Source organism: Puntigrus tetrazona, chromosome 6, assembly GCF_018831695.1.
Source record: "Puntigrus tetrazona isolate hp1 chromosome 6, ASM1883169v1, whole genome shotgun sequence".
NCBI classification, from domain to species: domain Eukaryota; kingdom Metazoa; phylum Chordata; class Actinopteri; order Cypriniformes; family Cyprinidae; genus Puntigrus; species Puntigrus tetrazona.
The window spans coordinates 18489687-18503815 of record NC_056704.1 but is presented as its reverse complement, the minus strand read 5'-3'; the positions used below and the strand labels follow the sequence as shown (position 1 = coordinate 18503815).

Below are 14129 nucleotides of genomic sequence, written 5' to 3'. Positions count from 1 at the left end.
AGGCATCAATTATTCATTACTAGGCAAAATATTATAGTAGTACACTCATGCAGCAACTAGACAACAGTTAAAAATAGAGGCAAAAATCTTGCTACATCTGAGGGTATGACTCCTCAGTAAATCATCGTTGTTGTTCTGCACTGAGAGGTTCAAGAGAGGGATTCCCTACCACAAAATGACATCACGTTCTGACATATACACCACTTTCCCTGTCCCACAGATAAAAATAACAGATGAAACGCAAGAGAAACAAACAGAGAGACATTATTTCAAATCTGAAAGTGACAATCTATTAATGTAGGGACTGATATCAAACATGTGGGAGCTTACAGCAGAACTGTGGCGTGGATTTACTTCTGCTACTTACAGATTAGTTACAGTTTACACAGGATTTGTGGGAGCCAGGCAAAAAGTAATTTAATTCTTTGTACTATAAATGAAAGTTTTACTGTATACTACTACTACTTTACAATTTGGAGGCACTCATGCCATAGAAATGACAGTTTTTTCAGAATTTACACCCTAAATTATACTGAATTTTAAAATGTGGCTTAATCATATAAAAGGAAAGAATATCTGTCAGTAAATGGAAGGGTGAGGTGATAGTGTCATCAGCTGGGTGAGGAGTGTGTGCTCTCATTCAAAGACAAGCTTTCAGCATGCCAGTCAGAGAGCATTTACGTCAACTTACCACCGCCATGTCTACTGGGAATACCAGAATAACAGCAGTAAGAGAAATTCCTCTGTGCAGCGTGCATAAGTCAGCGTGAAAATTTCACTGATCCATACTAAAATGTACTGAACTTGTGAGATATACACTAATAACAATAGATGCGCATACAGGACCAGACAAAAGTGTTTGTACAGTAAGTTTTTTTTTTTAAGAAATCCCCTCTGCTCACCAAGCCTATACTTATTTGATACTTATTTGTTATAATGTGTATTATTTTTACTAACTGAAATAACTGCATACTATTTGACTGTTTTAAAATGTAATTCATTTGATCAAAGCAAAATTTTCAGCATCATTAATTAGTTTTTAGTAATAATATTTTTTTGGAACTTTTGACTAATAAATATACAGTATATATATTTATACTATGGGGCCATTGAATGCTTGGTTGGCTGATGAATGTTTTAAAGTGTGCAATTATTTTCAGGGAAATGCAAACATAGACCTCATTACAGTTCCATATAACTTCTACGACGTTCCACTTAGGCAGTGAAAAATTCCTGTTCGAACCCTGTAAAATCATTTTTACATTTCTTTTGCATTTGTTAACACTATTGGTACATTTAGGTTTAGGTTTGGTGTAGGGGATATTTCCAGCATGATAGAGCATTCATTTTTAGCGACATTCGCTGGATATTTAAATTCTGAACTGCCACAAAATGTACCTAAAGCAGCACAATAAAAACTCTGCAACACGTACCTGTATTAACTTAATGAAAATGTGTGTCGGTCACGTCCTAAATGTGTGTTTTAGCTCCACTATCTGGACATTTGTCTTTCAAACTGCCACAAAAAGTGCTGTAGGGTACATAATTAAGCGTTTGCAGAAATGTATGTAGAGGCATGTATTTCCAGTGAGCCTGGGTTGTCTATTTCAAAGGTCTTAGAACAGCAAAATAACCAAAACCCACAACGTCACTGGCCAATCAAATAAATAATCAAAATGATAAAAAACAATGCCACGTTTCTGCCACAAAACTATGCTTTATTATGTAAGAAAAGTGCATAATCTCTTTCTCATTCTGTCTCTCTCTCAGACGCATACAGTTTGCACACACAATACGCACTAATGTTGTTAGTGCTACTTTGATGACTTTATCCATAACATTAACTTAAAAAAACAACTTGACTTCTCACAAGAGAGGAAACAATAGCGCTGTTCGTGAAGAAAATAAACTTAATGTTTCACTATTAGTAATGTTAGAGACATTAGCCAGACACTTTTGAGACAAACGCATAGACAAGCTCTCTCTAACTCACACACACACACACACACACACACACACACACACACACACTCATAACTTAGTTATTAACTGCATTGGTATGCTATCAATGGCTATGTATATATAAATATACAGGGTTGAGGAGTAATGGATTACATGTAATCAGGATACAGAAATCAAGTAACTGTAATCCATTACATAACTGTTACATAAAAAAAACAAGGTATTCAGATTACATTTGGAAAAAGTGCGAATACAATCAGGATAACATTTGTTTCATTTAAAAGTAGTTACTGGTTTTATTGACACATTTTTGCATGTGAGCCACCTGCTGGTGCGTGAAGATGAGACAAGGTTTGCTGCAGTTAATTATGATTCTTTCTGCTGGGAAAAGCACTTTCATGTCCTGAAACTTTAGAGTTATTTTGTCCTCAAAAAGGTTAAAAAATATATATATATAGTTATGCATGAGACTCTTGCTTAAGCAGGCTCAACTAACACAACTTGAACATTTGCAGTTAACTTGGAAATCATCATGTTAGCTAGAATGTAGCGTCTGTTAGTTATATAAAATTCTATGGTGTGCATGACTGCAGTCGTGTGTAAACTTTCTAGCAGAAAAAGATCTGGAAAAGGTAGAAATTAGCACAAGAGTCCCCGCACCTCGGATCAGTCGATAAATAAAGAAAGATCATAGCATTTCACATACATTTAGAAATGTAGGCTTATTTTATAAAATATGGTCTATATGGTGTATAAAATGAAGCGTTAGCGTTTGTTCTGGCAGGTCAAGTGAGTCAAGCTTGCATCAGCTGATTCTCGGCTGATCACAACTACCTATAGAAACACAAACCCTATCACGGCATTCCTATATAAGCTCTTTACGCTATTAATCAGCAGCTTTTTTTGCTTGCCCAGGAGCAAATTACCCTCCTCCATCCCCAACTCCTCCCTTTTCACAGTCAGGACTTGGCTTTCTGATAAAAAGTCCAACAGTATATCTCGAACTGTTACACTTATTACACTCATTACGTACATTAATGATATCCACTTGTTCTGTTCTGTTAACCGTGGGATTCATGACATGATGCATGGACGGGCAGGGAGTTTTTCTACAGAACAGAACCATTCCGCCAAACCAAAAACGTTATGCTAGTATCTATCATTTTGACAATAGTGGTCCTGACAGAACTATATTTATCTACTTGCATGTGTTGAATAAAAAATAACAATAAAAATAAAACTTTAATATTAAACTGATGCCATTATATGTTTGCATATATACACTATATTGCCAAAAGTATTGGGTAACCCCCTTCTAATGAACAGGTTTGACTACTTTTGCAATATCCATGAGTAAAAATCTTAATGTTAAATCGTATAATGATATTCTAGGGAATTGTGTGCTTCTAGTTTTAAAGCAACAGTTTGAACAGGACCCTTTTCTATTTTAACACGACGATGCCTCTGTGCATAAGGCAAGGTTAAAAAAGAAATGACTGACTGAGCCAGTGTGGAAGAACTTGACTGGTCTGCATAAAGACAATTCCTAATCCCAGTTGAATACCTCTGGTGTGACTTTAAATGCAGTCCTTGAGCCAAAAAACTCGCTAAACACCATTGACTTGTAAATATGTTCAGACACTTCCCAAGACAGATGGAAATCAAATTTTAATACAGGAATTATGTTTGCATCTTTGTTGTTACACAAAACATTGGTATTTGGTGATGATATATATCTCAATGACTTCAACTGTACTGGTGCAATTTTCCATGCTGTGCTAGTTATTTTGGTCATTCAAATACAGAACAAATGACTCTAATAGACAGGTTCTTGTTAGTGAATCAAAACCATGCAGTACAAACAGCGTAGCCTGATTAATGAATGACAATAATGAGTCAGTTCCTTTTACTGCATACAGCTTACATTTAACAGAAAACCTAAATCAGTGTAGACTGTTCATATACCAACATGGAGTTAAAGATACGCAATATGCATTTTGTCAATAGTACTTCATAAATATTAATATAAACTATGCCACTGACTTATTTCTTAAAGGGATTGTTTGCTTCAAAAACAAAAATACCTTTATTCCCTCATCTTCATTTCATTACCAACCTCTTAGATTTTTTTTTACAGTTAAATGGGTCCAAATAACATTGACTTTCATTATATGACAAATAACACACTTTTTTTTTAAAAAAATGACAAACTATTAATGAAACTATCAGGGATATCAAATGGTTAAAAAGAAACTGGAATTGTAAATAAAAAACAAAACAAAAGCCTAATTGCTCCAAGTACTTTTGACTCCAGAAGCGTTGGGCTCTTGCATTCACTGCTCAGAAATTACATCTGGCAGCTCAAGGTTCAGGTCAGGCGTAGAGACAGCTTTCTTTCATATGATATTGATTTTCCTCCTGACATCAACGTGCTTCCTCCCATGCAAACAACAACACGGAGGAAAGACAACCATTGTAAAACGCACAGGAAAAAAACTTCCTAGTAACAGCGGATGAATTTCTAAGAGCGGAGAGAGGCACTCATCCCCAGAGCTCTGCAACTCAACAGGCTGTAGTTAACACGGTGTTCAAAGAGGCTGATGTCACAGCGTGATCTTGCTGCTTGGCCTCTCCATTGCCTGCTAGCGCTCTGCAGGGATAAGCCCAGGGGCTTTGCAAGAGCATTCTGTGCGTGTGAACGTCCTGTGTCTGTTGCTCTTAATAAGACTTTCAACAGGAGCCTGAGAGTATCCAACGGAACATTTTGGGGTGATTTAAACAGTGGGATCTCCTCTTAACACACACTTCCATTTATAATTGAAGCCGAGAACCCCTGAATGTCACCTCACGGTCCACGTAAACTGTTTTTAGAGGGCACTTAGACCGCAACATGCTCCATTTGCCTTCAGGTCATATGACACATACCAGTCCCTGGAAGGAAACGCTTCCCAAAGCACACCTATTTATCCTAAAGGTGGAGATAATAGGCACTTAGCGAAGTTCAGAGTTAACACTTCTATACACTGATATTACGCCTGATTGAACAATTACAGGCCACAAAGCCGACTTATCAGGCTAAAAATAAAGGGGGCGAGAGAAAACAAAAGACTAAATATATTAATAATTCCGGTCTCCTTGACAACGCTCTCTCTCCGCAGAACGCCCACACAGGCGTGCTGAGCTCTAGGCCGATACCTTGTACGTTTCTGAGGCTTTCCGGGCATTCTTTGCTTTCTGTGCTTTTTCCTTCTCTCGCTTTCACCTTAAAAGCTCTTTGACCAAACTCAACTGTCGGGTTACGGCTGCATTAAATGAAAGGAAATCACCAGCATTCATCATAACTGGATCATCGTGTTTTTGAAAGCTTCTTTGTATCATGAAGATCAACTGATTTATTTGACAGGTTTTTTTGACGCTTGACCAGAAAGCAGCAGGTACAAAGGGAGCTTTTTTTTGTAGGTATTACACTTTCAGGGCCACATGCTTTTTTATTTATTTTTTAAACAGTAATTTCATAAAGCCACCCCCACCTCCCTCTTCACCTGGGTAAGTACCACAAACATCTTCAAATCCTGACTAAAGATGATATTGGTTTCCAGGGCAACCACTTATACTTGCCACACACATTGTGCCAGAGCGATCATCTGCTGTGTATCCATGCAGTACTATCACGCTGAATATGTTTCATTGGTGTTCGTGCACAGATGAGAATTTCAGTCTTGTGCGTCAGTAGCACTTAGAAAATGTTCCCTGACTTCAGATGTTGTCAGGAAAGCATCTTAAGGGCCAGACTGCCCATCAAACATTTGAAGAAAGAGTAAGAAAGGCAGGATGTACCTTTAATTGTATACATATTAGTGATCTGGGGACAAATAAAGGCTTTAAGATATTAGAAATATGCAAAAAATGCAAAAAAGTAAATCAGGGCTCTTCGAACGTGGCATTCCTAAATACATCAAAGCACTTGAAATGAAAAGCCTTAATTCACATGGCATTACATTAAACATTACATTTTAAATTACAGTTTAATATGAATTTTTTCAGTATCATTTTGAGAGCGTTTGTTTTTAGATTAGTTTTTTTCCTTTTTAAGTCCTTAAGATGTTTTGCATTTGGACGTTATTATTATTTTTACGTTAATACTGCATTGAATATAGACATATTATTTCTTTTTATCTAGTTTAATATAATTTAATTTCTTTTGTTTTATTTACCCATTGTTCTAAACCTCAGACCATCCAAGATGTAAATGAATTTTTCCTCAACAGATTTGGAGATATTTAGTATTTAGCAGCTGCAAACTAATTAATAACCAGTCTATAATCCATAATAATGCTTGCTCCAGTGAAAAGTCCATCTCCATATTCACATGAAAATCCACAGACATATTTATTTAGTACCGTGTTCTTAACAGTTCTTCATCTGTGCATATTTTTCCCCTGATTCACCGGAAAAACTAAAATTATGGACATTTACTATGGACTTTCGTCACAAAAGCTTTTTGCTTGACCAGGCATTAATGAATGGACTGGAGTCATGTGAATTACTTGCAGATTATTAATGTTTTTATCAGCTGTGATGGCACCTATTCACCACAGAGGATCCACTGATGAACAAGGGATGTGATGCTACATTTCTTGAAATTTGTTCTGAAACACACAAGACAAACTTATCTGCATCCTGAAGGTGAGTAAATTCAAAGTGAATTTTCATTTTGGTCTATCTTGGTATAAGAATATTAGGACTGGGAACTGCTCTTGACAGGTTTGGTGAGATTCACCCTCCTGACTGAACACAGAACAGCAGCAGTATATTGATTATGTCTGAATGCTTTTGATTTCTGAGAAATATTCTGCTTGCTAACAGCACATTTTGACAGGGTAATTTAATACCGCCTGTGCCGGGGCCTTCTCGAGAGAGGCTGCGTAAGCAGCACGGTCCGTTAGATGCAAATTGTATTTAATTCATTTTTATGGAATAGTCTTATATTTTCAACACTTTTTTTTCCTTTTCCAAGTAATCTTGCTGACAGACATCTTGGAATGGGATACTTCATGCCATAATTCTTGCACTACAGCTCAACTCTGTGAGTGAAAATACGCCTCTGTGTGTGTAATGACATTCCCATTCCCTGATTTTAAAAGAGACGAGAGAGAGAGAGAGAGAGGCGCTTGTACAGTAAAATGTAATGTACATAAGGCAAATCCTTTTTACTCAAGGCGCTGAGTTTACCCCACTGACAACTTGAGAGCTTTTAGCCTTTAACAGCCCTGTCACTTCCGGTGTAAAGACAGAATACAGCTGCACGCACTGACATCAAGAGCACAACATTAAAAAGCAGACCTTATTAGACAGTGCATGGATCACATTTAAAGCTGAAGCTATTTGGTTGATAATGTAATACATTTCCATTTACAGAATCCTACAACATTGGTTTTTTACTCGGGCATGTAAGCTGATGTCTACCAAAATAGCAACTCTGAGGAAAAGAAACATAAACTTGTTTAAAGGAATGTTCTGGGTTCAAAACAAGTTCAGCTATAAAACTATTCCAACTTGTCCCTCTATCGGTGAAACAAGCAAACAAAGATTGTGCTCGCCGTAATGCTTTTCCAGTGAAAGTGAGAGAAGGTAATGCACCAAAATAAAGTTTAAAATACTTTATTTAGAATTTATGTATAACCTAACACTTTACATTAAAGCAAGGTGATATCCAATCCTTCAATTTTTACAACCATGTAAAGCTGGGAGGATATGTAATATATCTACGCTTAAAGTGATGTTCATATTAACTCACTCACAGGAAAACATAACTCTAGTTTAATCTACCTAGAAAAATAAGCACACCTATAAAATTATGATTTTATTCAACTCAAACACCATATATTTTGGTATGAAAAAAATAGAAATCATTACCAAGTAAAGCTTTAATTAGTCATTAAAGCTAATAAGTTGTTTTCTAAGCCTGAGCATCCCTTTCATGGACAAAGTTATGATATGGTTATATAGAGTCAGACACAGCTGAATTAATTGACTTTTCTGTAACTTTTTTTCTGCAGACATTATACACACACACACACACACACACACACACACACACACACACACACACACACACACACACACACACATATACAGTATATGTATAGAAACAATGTATAAATGTAGTCTTAGCAGCTAATTGAAATAGGTTTAAATTAAAATACAAAAGAAATACAACTACAACTGAAATACAAGTGAATTAAAGCTATTAATATGTAAAACCTGATAAAATGCCGAAGGCCCATAACATCATTACTAAAACTTCAAAATGTAAAAAAATTAAAGCCAATTCAAAATATCAATGAATACTTATATGAATATAATATATGAATAGTACTAATATATCACTGTTTTGTGGTAAACAATACACTAAACAGATCTTAGTCTTCTTGGAGTTTTAGTTGTACTGCACCAGAAAAACTGGAGTAACTTTCCAGAACAAACTTTAGGGTATGATATGATTAGACACAACTTCCACAACTGACACAGTAAAGAGTGATTCTTTTAGAGCTTGAGTAAAAACCAATGAAGACGTTCAGAGGAAACCCAGGGAAAACAGCAAAAACAATCCTCTGAGGTAAAAATCTGGAAAGCATCTCAGTGTAACAGCCTTGTCTCAGACTACGCGCTTGAATGCTGTGGGGAAAGCACAAATTCTCCTGTAATGTCTATCCATGTCACTACAGAACCTCTGGGACTCTTACTTTTGTCATATAAAGTGACGGCGAGACATTCGAAAAACATCCACTCCATTGATTTCCTTCTTCTTGGTTTCATTAATACGCGCGCAAACTAAAATCTTGATGTGTTTCATGTCCGTATCTGGCACGTCAGTCTAGCTAATGAGGTACCACAATTTAATGTTCGACACACACACACACACACACATGCGCACACACCGCCTGCCCACCTGACACTCTGCAAGAGCGAGCCTCATTGCCATGGCAGCCGGCTATTTATACACTACGCCACACAATCAGGCCTTGTCACAGTCAACAGGGGTGTAAGAAAAGCCGTGGATATGTCAGTCAATCAGGACATGTTTTCCTGTGACTCACTGGCTAATGGCAAGAGTTAACAGGTTGGACTAATCATGGCTGGATGAGGCAGTTGTGCAATTCTGTCACTATATTACCTCTATCAATCTATCACAAACATCACATACAGTTACACCTGCACTTGAACAGTCTAAATGTCAACATTTGAGCGTCATTTACTCCGTTCTGTTTTGGGAAATAGACAGGAGGAATACTGACACATGACTCCACTGAAGGGGTCAGGATTTGGGTAGTGTGGCCCTGTTAGCCTATATTTGTAGGCTGTTCTCGACAACAAAAATAGAATCAGTTAAATGCATCCTTTCTGAATAAAAGAATAAAAAAATACCACCTGGTCTCATAGCATAAGCGTACCTGGGTGCACTTTTTACCGAGACATACCAATACATACCAATAAGGACATATCACTGCAGTTTCCAAAACAAATTAATACCAGAGAAAGCAAAACACACCTTTTATTCTCTTTCACACAAGTTTACAGTTCCGATCAATAAAGCACAATTTTGGCACAATTACTTCAAGATTATCAAGTGTCTTTAAAATAATATTAATATGCTGGGAGATTTGAAAACTTTGAATGATAGCATCACACATATCCAGCTTCCTATCTATGGGTTTTCACAGACGGTAGGTTTGTTCTGTAGCTCACGGAGTACAGAGACGTACTTGGAAGGCAAGTTTGAATCCTGTTACTACAGTTCGACAAAACAGTCCAAATCTGTGTAAAAGGTATTTGAAATGGTACGGTTGCATCAACAGATGCCTTTTTGTATTGGTTTTGCATTTGTTAACACTATCATGTAGGTCTAGGGTTGGATTTGGTGTAGGGCAAATTTCCAACTCAATAGTGTATTAGCTTGTAGTGACAGTCCATGGATATTTGAATTCTGAACCATCACAATATGTACATGAAGTAATGCTATAAAAACACAGCAATACATACCTATATCAGTAATAAAAATAGGCCAGGGTTCACATATTAAACCTGTGTATTAATGCCACTCAGTGAATATTTCTCTTTGAAACTGCAGAGGTAGTAAGAAACAAAGACAAATTTTAAAAAAAGTATTACTATTAAAAATAAATTAAAATACAATGCTTATAATTTTTATACTTAGTGTCTGCCGTTGGACTGAAGATTACAGAGACACGAGCAAATAATTTTTTTTGCCTTGATATAAAGAAGCTATTCAATCTGCTGTATTGAAGAACAATACATTTAAAGTCAACCTTGGGCTTAGGAAATTCAAAATAACTTAAATTCCTTACTCCTTTGGTGTTGTCAGCCACACTTACAGGAGAATCTGCATTGAACACTCCAGGGGTCTCTTATTGAAATTAACAAAACACAAAATAAAAGCTGCTTCATCTGACATATTGACAGTGTAAGGTCCTGTTGAATATGTATGTGTGCCTGACTATAAATGTCAGAGTAACGGAACTGAGCAGAATTGAATTGTAAAATTACAGTAGCATCTGGTAAACATAGTAAAACACCGTCAAAAACATATATTGTACATTTAAGTTGACAAGAAGTAACTTTTGCCCTAATTTGTGTTATTATATTCTCAAGGTTAACAACTGATGCACCCAACTGTTAAGTTAGCCTATGCCAAGACCTCATTGCCTAATTAGGTGCTTAGTAGTAGCCATTGCACTTAAATGAAACAAACTGTACTTATTGTGTAAGTTATGGAACAGCCTGTAATTAGCCTGTAATAAAGCTGTGTAGTAATGGGTTAAATCAAACTAAGATGCAGTATATGTGATGTACAGTACAGATACACATGAACTACACTTAAGTACAATCTTAATACACTTTATATTAAGTATCTTATGTCTATGTACTTGAATTTATAATTACGTTACATAACATTTTCAACACATATGTGACAATCTTTTGGTTAAATAAGTAGCTGTGTAACAGGCTCAGACTGTAACAAATTATGTACCAGTAGCAGTCTATTACATCTACATAATTACAAACCGTAAGCACCAACTGTTTCATAACTTAGTTACACGGTAAGTACATTTTGTTTTTTTTACGCAAGTACAACGGCTGCTACTTAGGACTTACTAGGTAATTACTCTGTATTTTGTACACTTTTTATAATAAAGCGTTACCCAGTTCTTCTTTTTAAACATAAATATTAATCATTCCAAACTTTTGACCAGTAGTGTGCGATCCATGTCCCTTCGCACAATCAACTTTGACGCATACACGAATGCACACTTTTCTGTACTCATTTCTTTATTGCGCAAACACGCACTCAATCATATCATTTCAAAAATAATCTCAAGAGAGATGAACTATTCCATACAGGCCGCATAAGCAGTCATGTATACACAGACAGAGTGTGTGCGTCGACGTGCACGGATATGCCTCTGCCGGTAATGTTTCATATTGCTCTCTATTCCTGTCACTCCCTGGATGCTTAACTGTCTCACAGAATAATAATCACACTGACTGCTGTAATCCCTACTGTGCGCAGAGGTTTCCCTGATATCCCCACTGTGCTGGGCTGCGTTGAGCTTTGCTGAGCTGAAGCAACCCCCGCCACACACATTCACACATCCTCGTCCTGCCCGGATCACTGCTATTAACAATACGAGCCAAGTAATCCTAATTTGTACCTCTAAAGAAAGCTAATCCATTGTACAGAAATAACTAATCTGTAAAGAGCAAACACCATTCTTAGGCGGGAAAATCCTGTTAGCGTCTGCTTGATTACCTTACCATTAGACTTCCCGTGCAAAAGCGATCTAAGTTCAGTCACATGGCTGACCTCATCAACCAGGCTAATGTCTGCAGCCCTGTTGATTTCAGCTACAAATTGAGTTAATATTTCAGGCTGACAGGGTCAGTTTTACTCCACGGGAGAACTAATGCTAAATGTGGCTATAGTGAATTATTCACATACCTGATAAGGCTAATCGTGGCCGCGTTTAATTATTAATGATCGTAATATTGCAAAATGCACTGATCAATGCATCTCTACAGTGAGTGGGAGAAGTGAGTGAAAGGAAAGATGTGGGCAGAACAGTTGGGCTGAGTGGCATTGCATTACAGACAGCTCCAATCAGAGCAGCACGCATCTCACGTGACAACAAGTACTGGATGATGCAAAAACCAGTTTGGAGTTTTTGTCTTATAGATAGAACTAAATCAAAAGTTGTACAAGCTAAAAGCTTATTCACCTAGAAAATCAGCTAGATTTGAGAAAGAACTGTTAGGGAAGTTTGTTTCCGCTGTAGGAAAAAAGATAACTACTTCATGCTACTTTATCTCTCACAGTAAAGACTTTTTTGCCCTCACAATTCAGAGAAAAAAAAGTCAGGATTGAGAAATATAAACTCTGAATTTCTAGGTATAAACTTGCAATTTAGAGAAAAAAAACTAAACTGTGAGATGTAAACTCGCAATTCAGATTTTAAAAAAGTCTATAATTAAAAAAAAACTATATTTAGTATTGGTAGGAAGTCAGAAATGCATCTGAATTTATATCTTGCAATTCTGAGAAAAACTCTGAATTGTGCGATGAAAAGTCAATCTGTGGAAGAAATGGTATTCCATGGGATATGAAGTAATTTTTCAAGCTGTAAAAGTACAAATTTCTACGTGGATTATGAGATCCAATGGACTTGTTCGGGGGTAATCTAGGATTAGAGCACCTTGTTCAAACTCTCACCTTTAAAGGTAAGGCCACAAGTGCGCAGACATTAAGCCTCACATATACTGTAATTTGATACAATGGCAGAGCAAATCAAAGCCAGTGTATCAGATTAAGCCATAAATAAGATTCATAAATAGCACGATATGAAAAACACCCATGCCAAACATTGAAAATAAAATCATGCCACCCAGATGAGGACAGATACTGCACAGTCTCACCATGTCAACTTTAGAAATGTATAAACACAGGTCCAGGTGACTTATGATCACTTCTTGTGCCACAGACTTTAGCATATGTGGCCGTCCCCTTGCGGGACTCTAAGCTGACAGCATCCTCTACTCAGTGCCCAGGTGAGAGGGCTAACCCATCTGCATATTCATGACTGTGAAATGGACACGGTCACCATGGAGACAACCTGTTCTCATATGATGATGTGGACATGGACCATGGAGGACTTTTGATGCAATGTTTCTCACAGGTACAATCAAATCAGCACGAGTTCAAATACAAATTTAAAAAATGTAACACGGTCGGCATAGACTTCATATTGTCAACTATTGCCCCAAATCAAACTTTTATCAATGTTGTACATGAAACAACCGTGCTCACTGTCTATCAATAAACAGTAAACGCTTAAATACAGTCAGTAGTCGCAATCTTTGACTGGCAAAAAATACACTGATACGGTTTATAGTTCCAAAACAAGTAGAATATCTTTCAAGCTTTTTTCAAAGTTATCATCTGACATTGCAAGTGATTTGCTGGTGCTGATCTGCGCTACAAAAGCATTAACGTGATGAGAAATGCCACATCCTCCACAATGTAGTACTGAAAGGATTTTAATATTAAAAACACTTCCCTTACTAGACCTTGGCACTAAAACAGATTGAGCAAAGCTCACAGGCAGATGAAACTAAGCTATGAGATTTAAGCACCATGGACAGCGGCATTAAAAGACCCTTCTAGTGCATAGGATGACAGGACATGTCCAAAGGTCTGCTACTTATCAATGGCCCAATAAATAATTAAAGATATAAACAGACATACCATGTTGACCTCAGACACCATGTCTATGCTTGCCACATCGATGCTCATGCCAACCGCGACCGGTGCACCTTAAATGAGAAGAAAAACTTCATCCTCAAGTTAACTGAAAACATTTATTTATTTTTTATCAGTGTTAAAAACTATTTTGACGTACTCATGCAACCTTAAAAGTAAGAAATAATGATGTGAACAACATCATACCTCCAAAGTCTGGTCGAAGACGAATGTCATAGCCTTTCAAAAGCTTGTCCACTGTCTCTTTGACGAAAGACATGTTTCCTGGTTCATTGGCGCTGAAAAGAAATAATAAAGAAGGTTATTTCCATCACATTAGAGCCCAGGAGGT

The 14129-nt window shown here is 36.9% G+C and overlaps 1 protein-coding gene across 2 annotated transcripts in view; it reads right to left on the bottom strand.

Annotated features, from left to right (window-relative positions):
- Window positions 1-14129, bottom strand: part of gabrb3 (gamma-aminobutyric acid type A receptor subunit beta3) — a 42525-nt gene that overhangs the window by 27619 nt on the left and 777 nt on the right. For both annotated transcript variants that reach the window (XM_043242316.1, XM_043242317.1), the window contains exons 2-3: window positions 13985-14076; window positions 13784-13851 (exon numbers count right to left, since the gene is read on the bottom strand). In XM_043242316.1, coding sequence (XP_043098251.1) covers window positions 13784-13851; window positions 13985-14076 — 160 coding nt within the window. The remainder of the gene's footprint in view (window positions 1-13783; window positions 13852-13984; window positions 14077-14129) is intronic.